At 43.2% G+C, this 20,436-nt stretch overlaps 1 protein-coding gene across 1 annotated transcript; it reads left to right on the plus strand.

Annotated features, from left to right (window-relative positions):
* The first annotated feature begins 4,156 nt into the window (after window positions 1–4,156).
* LOC122399424 (proton channel OtopLc-like) lies at window positions 4,157–19,968 on the plus strand. Its single transcript, XM_043400101.1, has 9 exons — window positions 4,157–5,201; window positions 13,668–13,896; window positions 14,756–14,870; window positions 17,431–17,656; window positions 17,774–17,931; window positions 18,010–18,226; window positions 18,402–18,564; window positions 18,634–19,500; window positions 19,833–19,968. The coding sequence occupies exons 1-8, from the start codon at window positions 4,157–4,159 to the stop codon at window positions 19,466–19,468; spliced, it is 2,988 nt and encodes a 995-aa protein (XP_043256036.1). The 3' UTR covers window positions 19,469–19,500; window positions 19,833–19,968.
* The last annotated feature ends 468 nt before the right edge of the window (window positions 19,969–20,436 follow it).

The raw sequence follows: 20,436 nt of genomic DNA on the forward strand, positions 1-20,436 counted from the left end.
GGTCGTTCCACCGCGAACCAGTTTGCACGTGATTCCGGATCGACTGTATGGCCAGTTCACGTGCGTCGGTGGTGTGCACCGATTTGACGTTTCTCCGCGATTTACATTTAGCGACTAAAACTCTATGTCGCGTTTAGAATCAGAGAACATAGTGCACGATCGTAAAATTTAAAAGTTTACGCAAAAATTCGTGGAACTCTTCAAGCAGAATTTCGAGGAAGATGTGACCGCCGTTCGCCAGTATTCGTTTGGGCCAGGGATCGAGTGATCTACGCGATAAGTTGAACTTAAATAAATTTTAGCGTCTTTATGACACGCTCCGTAAGCAACAGTGCCGGTGGACTGTCATTCCGTCGTGTGAAAAAGCAACTAGTCTGATTTTACGATGCCCCGAACCCTTCAACCTATCCAGGAATGCAACTCCGGAAAGTCAAGTGAGATTCCAATCATTTTGTTAATTATTCTAGGTGTTAGATCCCCAGGAAACAATAAAACTCAAATGTTCCTAGCTATCTAATGAGAATTATTTGCTTTAAAGCGTGTTTGAACAAACGATCACGTGTTTTTTTTTTCTGACCGTTGTACACGTTTGGTAAAGCACGGTTTCTTGTTCTGAAACGACGCGTACTTTCCCTTTTCTTTTCCACGGAAGTGAAAATGACCGGGCTAGAGTGAATTCTGTTCATTATACGGCGTCTGCTCACGGTTGCTTCTTTTCAGCTCTTGTTTTCAGAATTTCTGTTCACTCGTGCGCGATCGATGGGCTTTGTCAAATCAATGTACCGAAACACTCGTTCGTTCCTCGTCGTTCGATACGTGGAAGTGAATTTCTCGTTGGCCAAGTTGAAAAAGGACACGTACAAATATAATCACCGTACTCCACGTGTACTATGCAATATAAATGAAATAATTGCGATCGCTAATATCGAAAGGGGATTGTGTATTATCGAAATGATCGTAAAATTGGCACGAAACTATAGAATTAATATGCAAATAAGTAGATTGAATTTGCTGTAAAGTTTCTGCATACATTAACTATGATTGCAACAATTGAATACTTGCCGAAGAACTTGTAAATTGACGTTCTTTTACTTCTCTGCAGATTGTGCCGCAAATGTCATTGATTAACAGGTAATTCTCACCTGTTATTTGTTGTATTACGAATTAGATAATGTTGGTAGTTTTTTAGATACTTTGGTATCCCAAATATACTACACTTTCTCTAATTATATTGCAGTGTTAGCACTACCGCTGTCCTTTCGTCGGTGATTTCAATGCCTGGGCGATGGTGTTACCGTCGAGTTCGAAGCGCTAAAAACGCGATTATATTACGAAAATGCTTTCGTTCTTCGAGTCACGATCACTGAAAAAATTGCTCTTTCAGTCGTTGACTTTTATAACCAGGCAAGAGTTTGCATTTAGCGGAACATTCTGAAAGTCTTTTGATGTTCAATTTCTAAGATATGTAGACAGAACGGCGTGTCTTCCTAAGTACTGCACTATCCTCGATCGCGTAGGTTTCACCTGTTGTGGGCAGAACTAAAATGAAAAACACGTAGAGTCGATCGTTTCTTATCCTCGATTTCGGTAAAAAAGGTCGTACAGCATTTTGTCAAAAAAAAAAAAAACGATAAAGGATCTAAAAATACGCGCTTGACGGTAGAATATCCCCTCAAGACAATGGCAGAAACAGAGAAATTGTACGTCGAGAGTCGGATCTAAAAAAGCTTTGTTATCAAATAGAAAACGAGAATAACAATTACCGGCTTTAACAGAGCAGATCTAGACGCGCCGTCACGCTGCGATTTCAACAGACATGCGACGCGATTAAATCACAATTTTAATTAAATTACACGCCCTTGAGTTTGAACAACTTTATTAAAAATCCGCGTGCAAAAAATTTCAGCGCGATACGATATGAGAAAACGTGCGATATACGGTGTATTTGATCATTGATTTTCGAGATATTAAAAGTTAATTTTCGAAGTGCACTATTTAAATCCTCGTATCGTCCATGGACTTCAATGTATGTTTACCTTGCATTTAATAATTCTTCGTACACTGAAATCACGTATCCGTTGTATTCGCGAAACGTACAACGAAAATTTAAACGACAGAATAAAATGTAGGATGGAACACGACACTATTGTTCCGATACTAGCTGGTTTTCCGTCAAACAATTTTAACGCAAATAAAGTATTCCAACCATCGTTCGCGCAGGCTTTCACTTCAGGCTCGATGTAACAGTAACAAGTTACAGGAAACGCTCTTCGAGACAGCTCTTCTCATTTTCATTGTCGAAAGAATACTGACTTCAACCGCTTCGAGTCGCATTCGAATAGCTGTCTACGAACGCTTCGAAGGAACATTGTTGACTGTAAATCGTAAAAACGTTAAAACACGGTCGGTCGTTCGATTTCGTTCCGCTGTTCTTACAAATTCGCTGTAGTTTTTAGGCATTATATTTTTTCGTTCGCTTCTCAGGCGATTTCCTCTTTCGCGAACCGCTATACCACGATTTACTGGACACCCTGACACGATTTGCCGGACACCTTCTACGAGCTCACGTCGCGATGACGACGCGAGTTTCTACAAAGGCCAACGTTTACCAATTTTTGTAGCGGTACACTACTGTCCTGCTATTTACGCGCCGAGCGTAGTATACTTACGCTCGCCTAATGCTAAGCGTGGAAGAATTTGCCGTTGGAACATCGGTATAGCCAGCGATTATCGAGCAGAAATGCTTCGACCTCTAGCACCTGTTGGAGATTCACGTTTCTTCTCCCAAGCAGTTTCGCTTCTATGAGGAGAATAAAGGGTCTCGAAACCACGGCTAGTCGAAGACGTACGGTGCTCGCGTGAAAAGGCCGTCTTTCTATTTTAAGATGGTTTCCGTAGAAAGCTAACGGGCCTTTGTAATATGCAATGCCAACAGTTGGTCCTTCCAATGCATATGTTATGCGATACCTTGACTGGAAATGAGACGATATTGTGTCTTGGGGTTGGGCGTCGAAGTTCAAAGTATGGGCAAAATATCATATTTTTAAAAGTTATTTGTCTTAACACCGATGACATTTTTCAAGAGATGACACGACACATGTGTACATTATAACATTAAAAGTATAAATTACAAAAATCTCAGAGCGTTGTTCAGAGAGAAACTTTCACGAAACCGTAAGAATGTTCTCATCTAATTATATAATTGAATAGAAATTCAATTATCGCAACTTGCATGACGTTAATTATAATTGGTGCAGCAGAATGACATAAGTATCTGCGAGAATTGCATACAATAACGTCGGACGTAACAGTCCATTGTATGTGTGATTTCCGAAACTATATTTCCGAAATTAACATTAAGCGTGTGAATTATTCAGCGGGCAGAGAAACGATGTTAACCGTACGTGTTAACGTAATAAAAGCAATTCGTACAGTGAGAAGATCAGATATCGTTGATATTTGCCTCCGCGTTATCGTTGCATGCTAAGTTTTCTCGAAGAACGAATCCGTTCTTGAACGTGAGAAGTTATTATGAACGCATAAACGTTGCGCGATGCATGCATTTTTTTCTCCACAAAGGCGTTGCACCGCAGGAGGTATCTTATGGAAAATCACGACGGGTCCGCACGAAAGAAAATGTAAAAGCCGTCGTTGCCACGGAGGATGTGAAATCTTTTTCGTCATCCTGGTCACGAACGAGAGCTAGATCCATACGATCGACCTCCAGCCACCTCCACGTCGACGGGAATTGTTTCTCGTAAAACTAAAGCCAGGAAACGAACGACATTTACCTTTTGTGGCCGATCGGGTGCACTCGTTGAGGCAAGTTACAAAATACCATTTAGTCGGAAAGTGGCGGAGCGTGGTACAAGTTTTCGTCTCACCTGATCCTTGGATCGATCGCGAGGCGATTAAAAATTATTCGTCCGTTTTGTTCATTTAGTGTACAAGTGATTGCCAAAAACTTTGTTTATAGTAGGCTTTCGGAGGAATTCCCCGATCGAGAATTACTAATTCTCGATGTTCCTCGAACGCTAACACGTCCGAGTCGCACCCAAAGGTATTTCGATCTTCGAGATCGGGTCTTCTAATATGTTCGTCACGATCTGAGCGTGACATCCGGTGAACAATTTGATCGCCCAGAACCCCGAACACGATGGTCGCGGAGCTGACGGGCATTCCCCTGGGGAACGCAGGACGTAAAACAGCCACGATCGATCCCGAGAAGCTCAGGTGCTCGACGAAGCCGAGGAACAGACCCAAATGGATCCAAGCCGCGACTCGCGAGCCGATCTACAGCGTTCTTGACAGCAACGAGACCGCGACGGGTCGTGTGCCGACGGTTGTCAGGAGCAAGGTGGTGGTGATCAGCGCGGTGAAAAGTGAAAAACCGTGGAGGAACGACGGGGACGTACCACGAGACGTGCAAAGGGAATTACCTTACGTCTGGCTACCGACCGAGAACAAAACTACGTCGCAGGACTCCGCGGACGAGGATCCGCTTTACAGCGTGGTGAGGAAACCGAAAAAGGTACAGTTGCCGGAAACGATCGTACCGGAGAGGAAACTGCAACCGATCGAGGAGCTGTCGATCAACGAAGCCAGGCAAATACAGCCGGAGGTGCGTTCGCGACAGGAGGAACTGAAACGTTGGTTGCAGATAGCGTCCAAGCAGCTACCGAAACCGCGACGTCTGTTCAATCTCGGTGAAATGCAGGCGAGCCACGCGGTAGGGTTCGATCAGCTGCAAGCTGATTGGAAGAGGCCCGTCTCGGTGCCGCGAGGAATCGTTGGTCTGGTAGGACCCTACAGAGTCTATCAGAATCCCAACGAAAGACGGGAGTACATGCTCCAGGAGGAGGAGCTGGTCGAGGAGGTGGTCGATTCCGTCAGTGAAATTGCCGAGCTCGATCAAAACGCCACCGAGCACCATCAGAGAGCAAAATGGAGGATAAGGGAGGAAGACGAGGAGACCCTGGTGCCCGACATTCGCGATATACCCGGCCTCGAGGATTTCGCGATGCAGACGGAGAACACCGAGACGACGATCGAGTACAATCGGTGCGACGAGGTGTCCAAGACGATCGTGGACGAGTTCGAGGGAAACATGAGCGGCGTCGTGTCCGGGAAGGAGGAAAGGGCGGTGGACGTTCCCGATCAAGTCTCCAACGCGTCCACGTCGTCGCTGAAGGACAAGAAGGGTGAGATTGATTCTGTTCCGCTAATAGAGTCGTTCGAACGTCGACGCTTTCGGTGAAGGGATACCACGAGATCCTTGTCACGATATCTAGCATGAAGGATGTACTTGCGTAGGTATTTGCGGTGTGACTGTCGTACGATAAGAACGCTGCTCCCGTAAAACGGTATAACACTTTGAACATGGCACGGTTTCATTTATTAAGACGTCGAGAATTTGTATGCATCAGGCTTCGTTCGCTGCCGTACGGTATCGCCCGACGAAAAGTACTCGGCTAGCGGTAGATACTACGTGGCACACGTGCACTGGTCAGTGTCTGAATACGTGCGAGGTGTCTTTATTAGTCTGACCAATATTCGTCGGGATCGCGTACTCGATGATGCTAATATCTAATTCACGCCATTGTCTAACGGTATTCCGTCTGTCTGGCGCTAGATAGTCTTCGTTCTTCGAGATTCAGATCAAAGGGTTAGAAAACGATAAAGTACCGTTCTACATTTGGCAAAATCTTAGTTATTACTCTAAAGTTCCGCTGCATACTTTTTGCAAACACGAACGTTCGCGTTTTTATCGCATATTGTTGATACGTCGAACAGCTCTCATGGATCTCACAGTACTATTACTTTTTATCGTAGCAGGCTGCGGTAATGAATAGATAGCTACCTCGACTTTCGCTGTTTTTGCGCCCCCCATCTCGTTTTTCCGCTTTATAGCGTAAACGTACAAATTCAGTGCCGCTAATCTTTGATAGAAGACTTAACGACTTCCTAGGTCCAACGAATTCCAACGACGAGTTTCCGAATTAGAGAAGGTGCAAGTACAAAATCGTTCGGGAACTGTTCGAATTTGAAGCATTTGTTCGGATAATATCGTCTTCGCTTTCTCATTGGCAAGCGTAAAAGGATCGTCGAGGAAATTCGACACAGGAATGTGAAAGTAGAAGGTTAAGCCTTTAAAATGACTCGAGAAAGATTATTGTTCGACTTCACGAGTGTCCTAATACTCACGACCGGCAGTATTATAAACGAAGAACGTTTTTCGCTTCAAAGAACATAAGATCAAAATACTTTTCCTTCGACTTTGTATTTGAACTTTCTTTATTGAGATACACCGAAGGAACGATGATTTCCCGAGATCAGATAAGAAGCGGTGTTTTGAACGAGAGAGCTGCATTTTTATAAGGCTTTTTAATGTCCTCATGGAATAACTGTTTCTCCAGAGATACTTTTCCAAGCGAGCGATTTTATGACTTTCATACTCGAAGGAAAATCATGTCTGAATTTGATATTTAATTAATCATAGAAAATCTCTTATTTATAAATGGATCTCACGGTCCATTCGATACCTTCGATATTCTGAAAAGTTCAAATATTTCCAGGTATTCAGGTCGCTGTCACGACGATGATGCATGACAAGCAAATGTTCTTTCCGCGTAATGACGTTGCTAATGGCGTAAAGCTAAAACTCGAACACCGTGCATTTCGTTTCATGGAAAAGAAAGTGGAGAAAAGGCTTCTCGTCCTTCGTATCGCCTGTGTACTTCAACGATATACAAACTATGCTAAGATAAAAGTTTGCAAAAACTGTATAATACTTTTCTCTATAAATTCCACTTGCTCGGACTAACGAAGAATTATTATATTAGTAAACGTTGTCCTTGAAATAACCTTGTAGAAGCGAGAAAGAATTATCGTTCGAACGATGCTCGTTGTCACCGTGAACCCTTTACTTTCTCGTTCCACTTCTGACTCCGTTTCTATGATATTATTAGAGCGATCGTTAATCACGAATGGTATACCGATCTGTCCAACACATGGTGCCCACCGTTAAGAATTCCTGACAGCTCTGCCGTTGCTACACATTACTGACTTAGAGTCGTTAGACGAATACACGAATCTCGTGGTCTCATACCAGCAGCTTCTGTAACTGGCTTCTTCGGTACAGTTATCCACTTTTGCTGGCACGCGATGACCGTCTATTGGTTTCGAGTACAACAGGCATAATTACGTATGTGCATGAGTGGCCATAAAGATGAAAAACGTTATTAGTCGCGCGTAAGAACGTCATTTTTACGAGTGTTTTCTCGTTGAAAATTTCACTTTGCGGAGCTTCTTCGCGAAAATCAGGCGAAATCCAAATATTATTTTCAGCCCCGCGAAATGAATTCGTATTTTACTTTTTCATCCGTTAAAAGTATATTGATCGGGGCTCGCAAATAAGAGTGAGGAGATTCAACGAACGAAGAAACGAGAATCATTTATTCTAAGAAATCTAGAACGAACAAATTTGTCACGCGTAAATTAGAAGATAATATTCGTGTTTCTTCTTTTGCAAAGATTTCAGCCGGATAACGATTGTCATCCGCGAGGCCGTTGAAGAAGTTAACGTTGGTTGCCGTTACTAACACACCTAATTCGCGTGAAGTAATATTACGTACCGTTTTCGAGGAGTGACAAAGAACACGCAATACCCTTGCTATGAAAATAGATACCCATCGAACAAGTTTATCGGCAGATTCCGGAGAGGACATACTTGGATACAGCGCGTTAAATGCTGCGAATGCCGCGCGTTTCCTAGTCGTTAATTGGCGATTTAAACGCAATTTAATGCTTGGCGTTTACGCCACGCAATACACTATAAACATACTGTAAAATCCCATTTGAACGACCGTTTAGCATCGTCATAAATGTTATGGATGATTTTCCTGGATTCAGCATCCCATATGGTGCACGATCACCGGTCGCACACGCTTTGAATAAACTCTAAGTCGGTTAGATAACATAACATTTAACGTGCCCTTTCATCCAGGATTAAATTATGGATTTTCTAACTGTGCTCACAGGTTTTTAAAATGGAAGTTCCAGAAAATATCACGTATTTTACACGTTGTTTCCTGGTTACTTCTGAACCGTCTACAGAAATTAAGTCTAGGGTTCTCCAATGAGAGCTATCTTTCCAATCCAACGCGCCAACGTAACGCAAGAAGCGAAGAGAATATTGCTACCGCGAGGGAAAGTGTTGCTAAGATGAATATGATGTTTTCTTTCGTTAATACAGCAATTGGGAGATTCCAATTTACGAAAATTTTAGTGTAATAATGATTTTATGTACCTTTGGACGAAACAACGCGTCGCGACGCGCTTGGACACAGTAAAAGTGTGAAAGCAAGGAACGGAAAATATTGTTTCCCGTGGAAAAGGGTAATGTTTCGTTTGGAAAATGTATTCTGACTGACCACTGTAAGTACGTGTACGTGTGCGGTGTACGCGGATCGCGTGAAAGCAGATTCGTGGCGTCGCGAAGAGCGGGAGTCGTTGTCGTTTTACTCATTCAAACTTTCATGAATTTTTCCCCGACCGAAAGAAAGGATGGGGGTACCGCTTTCGTATTCCAAGAAAACCGGTTGACCGCTGAAAACGAATTTCGGGGACGATTTCACGCGTCACAAGTACGCCGATAGCCGTGTCTCTGACGGCGCTACGTTTTCGTTTCGCGCTTCTCGTTCCCGAGCAAGGAAAACGTTTTAATTAGAGGCGTATCAAATTAGACGTTCATCATTCTTCTCGGTTGGTAACGGATCTGTTCAGTTTTATGCGCCGTAAAATGAGTCGATTAGTCTCGCACGGGTGAACTCCGAATAAAGAAAAAGAAAAAAAAAAAATAAGTATTCAACGATGCAGGGATGTTACCGCAATCAGCTTCTCGGGAAACACGTAATTCGGCCAGATAAGATTTTTATCAACGCATTGACTGCCACGGTGGTCACCGGTGACCGGCACACGGTGGTTCCAATCCAGAAACTATGCGACTTGTATAACTTTCGAACTTTCATTGGAAAAATCAATTGAAAATGTTTTCGTACGAGACTTCACTTTCGAGAGAATCGATTCTGAAAGGTCTTAACGGGTCTGTCGATTATTCATTAGCTATGCCTGTGTTGGTGTTTGCAATTATTGATGGTGGTAAGGTATTATCCATTTTCCGTCGATCCCGCGGCTTTCTAACTGGTCGGAACCGGTTAAAAGTTCGTTAGAATTATCGAGAAGAATATTATCTATTACATATCTTTATTACTAGTTTGCTAATAGCAATCTCTCAAAGTTCTGAGAGATTCAACATTGCTACCCATAGATTCTACCACAGATGTATATTAACTAGAGGAAGATTTTTAGTTTGAACGCTTGTAATGCCCAAGGCGTTAATCGTTTCAAATTAAGGTCGCTACTTCGTGATTAACATTACAACCTTTCGATTCGTAAAAGGTATGGTTCGTCGGAGTTTCCTCTAATCAAGTTCCTGGACCCTCTAACAGCCTGATGGTGGAATCACTAATGCGAAATCATAGCCAACGTTGGCTAGTCCTCTGAAAAATTCGAATAGACGGATATTGCACACTTCCAACCATAGACAGCGTCGATAATTCATTCAACAGGTGGTTGCAATGTACTTTTCTCTTCGTTCGTCTCACCGTTCTCATAGCGTGCTTCGAACTGCAAATTATGCGATAATAAGTCATCCTATTACCTTACCGCGGCCTAAGAGGCGAGCAATTAACACATTAACGTATAAAACTCGGGGTTGCAATTAACTTGGCCAGCCGCGCGCGGTGCATTTTGGCGTGCACTTTTGTAAAATCCTGCGGTGTTATTAGAGTCGCGTTTTCTCAAAATAATCTTACGATTGAACTCGATCCGGATAAAAGGATTGTTTCAGCAGAAGGCACGTGGGTACCATCTTCTTGATTACAATTTTATCAGGCCTAGGTAATTTTTCAATTTCACAGAACATCGAGTTCCCCGGTACTGTTTCAGTTATGTACGAAGAGGAGCACGATGGAACCATTCATCACGGTAAAACATTTCCGACTAAACAGAAAGGACTGGCGCTTTATTCGATCGAGACTATTCAATTCGAATTCTGTCAAGGCGCATCTAGGTCGTTTTCCAATTCCGTAAAATAATTCTGTCTCCGGCGTTGTTTCCAATCTGGCGAGCAATGTTGCGCGAAAATAAAAGCAACGCGAGCTAAGCGGCACGTGTTCAACGATCGTTTCTGTCGTTCGACGGTTGAAAACGAGGCTACGAGAAACGACATCATCATCGTCGTCGTCTTTTCCGATCATCATCATCATCATCATCATCATCATCATCATCATCGACATAATCGTTGTCCTCATCATAGTGGCTACCACCACCGTTTGTCTTTCCAGATCAGTCGATCTTCTTCGCTGCACGGTTCTGGGTTACCCAGCCATTCCGTTTCGTGTTAGTGTCTGGAGCAGTTCTCCCTTGCTCCCTGCTCTTCCGTGAAAACTGCAAACGGATGGTTGTCTTTCACTTCGCTGCAAAAAGACTCTCGAACGCTCGCCATGAACGGTGACTCGAGTGCACACGCGAATACGATAGTCTTCCTTTGACAGAAACGTCGAGGTAAATGTCTGAGTTTAGTGGTACAGTGGTGTGCAGAAGTTTCCGGATAATTACTTTTCTAGATACGGCGTTGACGAACACCTACCCCCTCGAAAATTAAACGAAAGTTTCTCGATAATAACTCCGACTTCTCTCTCGTTACACTTTCGTATTATCAAAAATTTATCTTCACTTTTGTCAGCAAAGCCAATTCAGAGGGGCGATGCGCGTCTTCGAGTTTAATATCGAAGTTTAGTGGTACGTACAGATCATACATTTATTTTACTATTTTATTCTTTTATTTCTGTGCTCCTCGTTTAACAGCGATATTATAGTGACAAGTGGCAAACCGATAATCCTTAATCTTTGATTCAATAGTCGGAAGATGCGTGTATGTTGTTGATACTCGGTGTATCAAAGAGAAGAAAGTGTCAGTGTTTTGTGTTTTGATTATCATGTTTCGTAGTTAATTTCAAAATTTCGGGGCGTTCGAAATTCTTTCAAATAGAAAGTTATATAAATTCAACTTTATATAATATATTAATGTATTCGATACGAAGATACTCATCGAGTATCTGAATTATAAGAAGCTGTTGTTCACGGTACAAGCTACAAATTCAGAGGTTTTATGTTCTTGCGTGAACGTATGGCGTGGAGGATGAATTCCTTGGATCTTCGTACCAGCGGACGAGTTTCACCGTTTTTTGCAACTCCGACTCTGTAGCGATGATCTATACTCCGTGATAAACCGCAAGCCTTTAAATTCACGGTAGATCAACCTAATTTTCGATCTAGCTGGGTCACGAATTTCACATTTGACCGCACGGAATACCTGTAATCGATCTAAGATGATATATAAGTATTGAAAGTTGGCAGAACGAACAAAAATCTAAAGGAGGTTGAAGCTATTAAAATATACACAAATTCGAATTGAATACTAAGCAAACTAAAACAGTACACTTATCTAAATGTCCCTTAAGAAACTCGTCATTCCATTACTGGTCAGGATTTCGTACATAAGCTAACGACTAATTAGTGCTATTAGTATCATGACAACGGAATTTACGAGCGAAAAGATGAATTTCTCTTAAACGGTGAATATCACTCAGAGTCATTTCGTATAGCTACCTGTACTACTGTTTCTTTTTCAAACAGTTATATTTTTTCGTAGCGCTGTTTTAACCGTTCTTTAGTTTATTAAGCCGTTCATTACAATAAATCAAGCGCGTTCGTTTTTCGCGCGTAATAATTCACGCGGCTGCACGTGCGCTGATGAAAACGATTCGCACCGTTGAGATGCTTTAACATATTTTAAAACAAGCGGTTAGAAGTTCCCTCGATTGTATCGTTTCCTCGTAACTCAAGTACAGAGAGTGTATCATTTTCTCATAATTCAGAGCCATCAGTTGCCCACGATCGCCGAGCACGAATTTTTCTATTCGACGCAACCTGCTTCGCCGACGAGCACAATAAAGCTTTATCCGTCATCTTTGACCCCCCTGAAGCCATCCTGGATGCATTTTTCTTTCGTTTCGTACCCCGTTGTGGGCCCTTCATCATCGCGTCGCATCTATCAAGCACATGCTTCGCGGTTCGCTCGTCCCGTACAATGCCTTTCGACTTCGTTAATGGTTACGATCGTCGTGTAATAAGCGTCGAATATCGACCCCCGACCTTCGACCTCAGTAATCATACGCGCCGGACGTTCAATGGTCACGAATCCATAAAGGCGGCTCGTCGATGTCCATCAATAACACTATTGATTTTGTTGGAAGTGCCGATGATCTATGGAACGCGCGCAAGAAGATGGTATCATGGGAAGTAACGGAATATACCACGACGTACGGAGGAGCGCGTTGAACAGTTTCAAACCGGTTGTCGCTCGACAATCCTAGCTCTCCATTTGTCATGGATCATTACTTATAGTCTAGTGCCACGATCGTCTTTTATACCGTCGATTTCGATTCGCCTAGATCTGGCGCACAGTAGGGCACAACGTGTTTATGGCGCGACGGAACTACGTGACCGCTATCACTGAAGACTACGCGTTGGAACACATTCAATAAGCGATTTCATTATTGTTTCTCTACGAAACGTGATTGTCTTCGACATCGATGCACTCGGAACAACTAAAAACGATACAGTTTTGCTTGTTGTTTCATTATTTTTTTCTATAGATCTATAGATCTAGGCCTAGGTCACATTCGTAATTACTGACACATATTAGCATACTCAAATGAGTCTGCATTACCGTTCTATTCTCGACTTGCTCGGATAAATGGAGTTTTCATGTACTCGGAACGGAGCTAACACTAATCTTTAATGGAATACAGTTTGTTCTGATCTTCTCTCGTCTGTGCTCGATCGTCGACCAATCGAGTAAAATGTTCGACGAAGAAATGACACGCAGGCCTGCTATAACTATCAGATCTGTGTTCATCAAGAACCACGTTGAAATTTCCCTGGAATTGATTACACGCCTCTGCGCGTCCGTTAATTACCGGCGATTTAACGCATCTGGAGAGTCTATGCACCCATCATCGCGGTAGTTCTAGATGAAATGAAAAGAAAAAAAAAAAAAAAATGAAGAACACGACATATCATTAGCATCGCGTATGTTCAATTATGAAATTATGTGAGACGAACTTTCGAAAACATTACACGTCTGCTGTATCGTTGTTTTATAGCTACTCGGACGCTTGATTCAAGCTCTATAGGGTCATTAGACGTCTGGACCGGCGTAATAACGTTTCTAAGATTATCGTACGCCCACGTTAAGAGTTATCTCAGTCATCTATATAGCTTAACGCTCGACGAATTCGAAAACTGACAATTACTGTTTTAATCCGTGGCATACGACGATGAATTACGGTTTGTAAATAACGAATTATCGAATCTAAATCGCGCCGCGGCGGGCAGACGTGCGAATTCTTCCAGCGAAAGTTACACGTATGTAAATCAGTCCACTGGCCTAAAACGCCCAAGAGAGTGGTGGATAATTAGGGGGCCCGGTATGAGAGACCCATTCGAACTCGTTCACCGTTTATCCGAAATTGTTACAGCCAGCAATGAGCAACACGACAAGGACAGCCTGAACGAAACGGGAAGCACAACGGGGGGCACCGTGGAGGGTGCACCTGGAGGTGCCCCTAACAGGGGTGAGAGGAACACGGACACCGAGACTGCACCACCTGACGCGACCAGGTCCGCGGCGCCCACCAAGTCCCTGGTCTCCAAGATTCTTTCCAGGGCACGCTCTTCGAACGACCTGTTGGATCACTCGGAACCCTTGTAAGACACGATCATTTCGAGCATATTCATATATCGTGAATATACGAGAGGCGTCTCATTTAATTTGGTGAATGGAAAGTTCGTGCATATCTATCCACTTGCCATGGATCATGGATCATTGGTCACCAACCGCTTGAACAGTTAATGCCCAATGTAACTGTAAACTTAAAAAAGTAATAGATGTATACAGGGTTTAAAAAAATTTTAAGGGGAGATTCTAGAGGCCAAGATAAGACGAAAGTCAAGTTATAGAAACATTTCTGGTCACACAGTGTATTTTCGGTAAAGAATTTTTCCCAGGGGTGTCCGAACACCCTGTATACAGTCAGACATGACTGTAGTGACTCGACACTGTCCACATACTATTACTATACATTCCCCTTAATCTAGGATTAATGTTTCTTTCACCCTACAATACAGTACCACTCAAAAGTCCATTTGAACTTATAACGAATGCGAATACAGCAAGATCACGCCGGTAACGACTAAAGATCTACAATAATTTTAATTTACATTCAGTCCATTTCGTTTATCGAAATTTATTTGTCGATCTCAATTAATAACAGAAAATACGCGTGTAAATAAACGTGGTCCATCATCGGGGTTAATAAGCAAAACGCGTTAATCAACGTGACCCCGTCTAATACGTGTTAAAATGCATGCATAATTTATGAACGATCTAGAGTGGAATAATTAAAGTCGGTTCCCGTTTCTCCATGTAATGGCACGCGTTTTTCTCTGTTATTTTCTTGTACGCGCGGGAAAAGTGCGAACAGGTGGACATTAGATAAGTTACCTTCGAGTTGAAAGAGGTGGTACAAATTTAATTGAGGATACGTTTTTATGGTGCTTGTTATAGTTCTCAATTATGGGTCGTCCTGTCGAACGTTTACGGCCAGCTGATCGTGGTGCTGATGATCGCTCTGTGCTTGGCCGAAGTCATGGACACGCCTGTCCCTCTTCTCAGTTTGCAAGTAAGCACCTTGTATAATACAATAGTACTGGAGGTCACACGAGGATATAACGAGGTTTTAGAATTATTACGTACGAGAGTCCATCGTTTAACTCCGCTTCCAGCGTGTACCAGATCCTTCTTGTATCTTTGTATTGCTGACTCCGATTGACCTTTCATATTACTGTGCAATATGTGCTGTATTTATCTTCATGTCTGCTTTCACGCGAGATAAAGGAAAGCTACGAACTGTAATTTTAAAATTTAAGATAATCTTGGCAACTCGGACCTTGTTGTAAATTTGGAAATCGATTGATGTTTGTGTAACCATAATTCTTGTGGCTTGTGGAAAGGTAATTCATTCATACATGACAGCCTGACCTTTAGATAACCACAGGAATGAAAATGCCACATTCGTTTGGAAAAGCGAAAGCAAATGTAACTTATGACCCATTGCGCATAATTCATTAGTTACTTTCGTTTTAACGTGTCATTGTTAAGTGGATTTTACACGAATTTCCTCGAAGGACGTACGCAATGTATGTTCAACGATCGAACAAAAATTATTGAAGGTATCTTTTGGGATTAGTAATCTACTCGTACACGGTACAGAAATACTTCTCAGCACAGATAGTGATGGTTAAATAAATGAATGTCTTCGAGCGACCCTAAAACTAAAAATCCAGGCAATATATCCTGCAAGACCCATCCATCTTTTAGAAAATCGTTTGTCCACTGGCTACTTCGCTGAAATAGGACGACGCCGTCATGCATAAATCACAACATCTAATGGAGCTTCATACAACAATTCATGCAATCGATTACCTAAGAAACGTGGAGAATACTGACCTGTTATCCATTTTCTAAATCCTTACGATCTTTTTATCGCAATCTTCGAAGGTTTAAATAAAGTTAAAGCCTTTGAAATAAGCTTTAGCATGTGCGTACGCGTTTGGCAGACAGATATAAAATTCCACGAGTTTTTATCCAGTTCGAAGACTTTACGATCGTTTTATCTAGCATTTTTTACAGTCGTCACGGTAGCGTAACGGTACGCCAAAGGCACATTTACAATAAAGTCCACGTTTAACTACAACCGTTAGCACATTTCTGTCCGACGTTGCTGTTACTTGACCATCGAATACGATATTATAAAAATCATTCTGACTACGAAAACATGCAATACATTTCTATATTAACTGGCACGTCCTTACGTTCTTTCTTAATAAGAAAATAGTACATTTATTTTATCGAATAAGGAAAAATGGCCGTGACAAACTGAGAACCATGAGTAAATGTTAGTCATTAATAAACAAGACAAACAGAAAGATAGCATAAGACAAGAAAATTTGTAAGAAAATGAAGATAAATGAGACTTATATTCTATTACGAGAATATATGATTCCAGTAATGTAAGCTACCGGATGTGAAACGCACGCGAATTATGATACCACGGTAATTTAGAAGTCTTGGGGCAATTTCTAAATTTTAAATAATCTTTTTCCCCGGCGATTTATTTGCCATCGTTTTTTGACAAGACTTTTCAAGACTTTCGAAGGCTGGTCTACGTATCCAGCACACGACGCGTTAAAAATTCATCCATCCAGCGTCCGTTTTATAGTCGCGAGCGTAATTACCTTCGTACCTCGAAGCACAGCGTGTTGTATCAACGACGTAGCGAGATATCATCGTCGCTCAATTGAGGACGACGGCAGAAGAGCAAACAGCTGGTGGTACTCTGGTCTTTTTGGATCGAACGGCATTCGTAATTACGCTTGATTCAGTCCAGCTAGGTACGCCGCGTCTATTTTTCGAGTAAATTATGGATCGGTTTGAATCGAGATGCCGACGGGTTACGGTAACAGTAACTACGAGAATTGAAGGTACAATTTCTGTACCCGGCTGGACCATCATCAAGCGTGCTTCAGAGCACGATGAACTCGTCGGGCTGTGCATCACTCGAACGTTATGACTTCTCGAGAATTACGATGAACCTGAAACCGTATTTTATCCGTTAATAGAGTCAATCTGCTGGTGCCTTTGTAATTTGCCAAGACATTTCCGCGCCGTTTCTTCGCATCTTTCAGGGGTATGATTCTATCTAAGCTTTATTAAGAAATTGAGACATACGATCCAAGAAAAGTCGATTTCAATATAAATGTACTTGAATACCGGATTGATCGGAGCGATGGTTGAAAATTTGGTAACTTACCGTGATAATGAGGCACTCGTGAACTCGTATCACTCCGCGTTATGAACACTTGAATTCACTGTATGGAAAAATAACACTGGATACGAAATAATTATTAAATTCAGAGCCGCTGTAGAGACTCTACGGTACAAGTTTCGAAATATTGCCAAAACGCGACTGACCTCGAAGGAACAGTTGTTTCCTTTTCGACGTTCGGAGCAAGACTGGTTCGTTTCTTATCAGTGGAAGGACAATGTTCCAAACACAGCGAGAGAACGCGTGCTCCGCAGGTATCAAGAGTCGTTAAACCTTGGAAAGTCTCTTCCAGCGTCAACACTCCGTGTATTCGTTGGTATTTGATGCACCCTGGATTCCCTGTATTACTTTGCAGGGCGTGTTCCTGATGTATCTGTACGTGGGAAGCATAGCTGTGATCATCAGTATTTACATATGGGTGTTGGTGGACAGCTGTGGAAGTCTCGGTGCCGGTGCTACCGGCGTTGACGACGCGGAACTCGGTGGCGCGTCTTTAACCAGGTTTGGATCGTTGAAGCGTGCACACATCTCGCGATCCAGGACAGCACCCACAAGTTTCTACATTCGGGTTGGAGCACTTCGTAAGTTCCTTACGTCTGGTGTCCATTAGACAGTCTTGCTCCCGAGAGTGAGACTCTCTGGTGGGCAATTGCAAATTGCAAAACAGAAAGACTCGCGTTAACATTCAATTTTTACAGTCTTTGGTTTGGCGACCCTGGTTTTCAACGGTCTGGAAATGGCGATGCACTCGATGATGCAGGGCGCTGAATGTTTGAGCGACGTCGTCTTTGTGCATCCAGTTCTCCACGGGCTCTTCACGTTTCTGCAGATGCACTTTCTCTTCGTCAACTCGCAGGCGAGTTCAATAAACTTTCGTCCCTTCTCGCTAAATATCGTTGCAATCGATCGAACATCGATTACGTTTCTATCGTAGGTTCTCGTAGAAAGATTCGGTTTAGCAGCGAGGTTCGGATTTATCCATCTGGCCGCCACGAACATCGCAGTTTGGATTCGAATGGTAATCTGGGATTCCGCCCAGGAATGGACGTACTTTGTTCACCTGGCTCAACGAGGTCTGCACAATTCTGCTTCCCCGTTGAACCTTCGTGGATTCCCAGAGTCTTTGATAAGGCACTCTAGGGACTTACGAGGTTTGTTCTCGAGTGATTTTTTTAATTTATATACACGTTCTATCTAAGAACAGCGCCGAAGTAAAAGTAAAAGTCACGCCTGACGTGATCCACGATGGGGGAAGTGATTCGAACCAAGTTTCACTCCGGCTATGATAATGCTATAACAGAATAATGCGTACATTTTTTCCTGCAGATCATTCCTCGCCAGATAAAAGCGTCTTTCAACCGTACCAGCCTATTTCGAACGAACAAATCTCTCAGGTGATTGCCCTCCAAGAATGTCTGAACACGAATACTCTTGGGCAGCTGTGGACATCGAGCATGCCATTCCTTTACCCGTTTATCGTGCAATTCAGGTAGGCATTTATTTAACCGTGTATCCCAACACTATGACGATTGAAGCTAACAATCTTGTTCAATTTTAGTTTGATAGCTGCTGCAGTGACTTTTGTGATGGGTCAGAACGTAGGACGCAATCGATTGTCGCACAAACAAAAGTTTCACGGTAGCAAGGATCTGACGAGTCACACCAAGGTTGGTTGCGATGGTTCCAGCAAGGGTTTGTTCCTGGGTATACTCTGCATGGTGGCAGGCATCGTAGTCATCCTGATATTCCTGGTCGTGAGAGAGGACGAGCACTTTCCGTCGACCACGTTGTCCTGGTTGACGTGCGGCACTCTGATCAGTATTCTGACGCTGAGCAGTTTGATGACGGCCAGCGGGCTCATGCAAGTCCGGCAAATGTCCGTGGTGACGAGAGCACCTGCAGCGTTGGACAGTTTATTGTCGAACGTGGCCCTTTTTGGCGTCCAACTCTACTCCGTGTTCACGGTGGTGGTTTCCGCCTGTTCGTTGGCCATACTGGAGGATGAACCCGACGAGACCCGCGCGAGACACATCATGTTGCTCACAGCGTCCATATTGCAGCTGATCCAGTGTTTCGCGCAAAGCACGTTGATAGCAGAGGCGTCGAAACGATCCTGCATAACTCGTTTCCAAATAATAGCGAAACCCGCCAGGCAGGTGATCACTTTCCTGTTGTTCAGTAATTCTGTCTTGTGGGCCTTCGACACGGTGATCACGCAGAACTGGATCTCGCAAGAGCTGCAGCTGAGATTCTTCGGGGTGCTCGCGTGGGGCGTCATATCCAGGATCGGTCTTCCTCTGTTGATCTTCTACCGGTTTCACAGTTGCGTGTTGCTCCTGGAAGCGTGGAACAAGTGCTATAGAATGCCAAGGGGAGAGCATCCGCTCAACTGACGACACAGAACGTCGTACCCATGTTTCTCTAGGTTCGTTGCACATTGTTATACGTCAAGTCAGTCCATCGGTCCCTGTTTTAGTCATCTTCGTTCGAAGAACCATCTCAGTGTATTGTTAAAATACTATGTGAAGTAATAAAATTTACGTTGTCATGATATCACGTAAAATATCTATTATATTATACTCATCACGACCTTTTGGATGTTTGGTAATACTCGTGTTAATCTCTGGCATTTTCTTCGTCCCGATTACGTTGAATCCATTCTTGAAGATATCTTCAAAACTATGCAATAACTCATGGACTGACTTGACAAGACTTCCTTGTTACTTCGACGAATGAAACGATTCATTTGGTTCGTAGACAGCAGCCGACGTCGTACCGCTCGTATCGCGGCAGAAAGGTGACGATCAACCTGCGGCAGGACGAACGGTCCTCCACGATCCAGGGAACCCCAAAGAGACTGTTCTGTCAGAGTTCGTTGATAATGGATACAGTGCGTTTCGTTCCTTTCGTGGACAATCGGTTATACTTCGACTCGAATCCTCTGTTCCGCGTGGCGGGGATGCATTGTTTGGAGCCTGCAGTGTCGTCGTCCAGGAGACAACTGCATCGTCATCGCCATCATCATCACCATCACCACCATCATCATCATCATCGTCATCACAGGAAGCACCGTCGCGTGGTCAGTGATCCGGGTACAAGAAATTGGAACGCTGGTAATCAAGAGGCGAAACGACATCGTAGAATGTTCAGCTTCGATACGGGTATTGCTGGGCTGAGATTGCCGGACGCTTTGGCGATCGAAGCCAACGGCAAAGAGGAGGTTCAATCTCCTGACGAGACGAATGCGTCGACTTTCAGGAAAGTGCCATGGCATCCGAACTTGCACATGCTCAAAATCAGAAGAACGTAGCCACGCCTGGGTCGCTATAATATACATAAATGGTCAGAAACGAACGAAACG

Source organism: Colletes gigas, unplaced genomic scaffold (assembly GCF_013123115.1).
Source record: "Colletes gigas isolate AHSC1104 unplaced genomic scaffold, ASM1312311v1 Colletes_gigas_Sc00013, whole genome shotgun sequence".
NCBI lineage: Eukaryota > Metazoa > Arthropoda > Insecta > Hymenoptera > Colletidae > Colletes > Colletes gigas.

What these genes read in the sequence shown, in the direction of transcription:
- LOC122399424 (XM_043400101.1), top strand. Translation starts at nt 4,157, where the DNA reads ATGGTCGCGGAGCTGACGGGCATTCCCCTGGGGAACGCAGGACGTAAA. An exon ending in TTGGATCACTCGGAACCCTT is followed by an intron (nt 13,897 to 14,755) that starts GTAAGACACGAT and finishes TGCTTGTTATAG; the next exon opens with TTCTCAATTATGGGTCGTCC. An exon ending in GCACTCTAGGGACTTACGAG is followed by an intron (nt 18,227 to 18,401) that starts GTTTGTTCTCGA and finishes TTTTTCCTGCAG; the next exon opens with ATCATTCCTCGCCAGATAAA.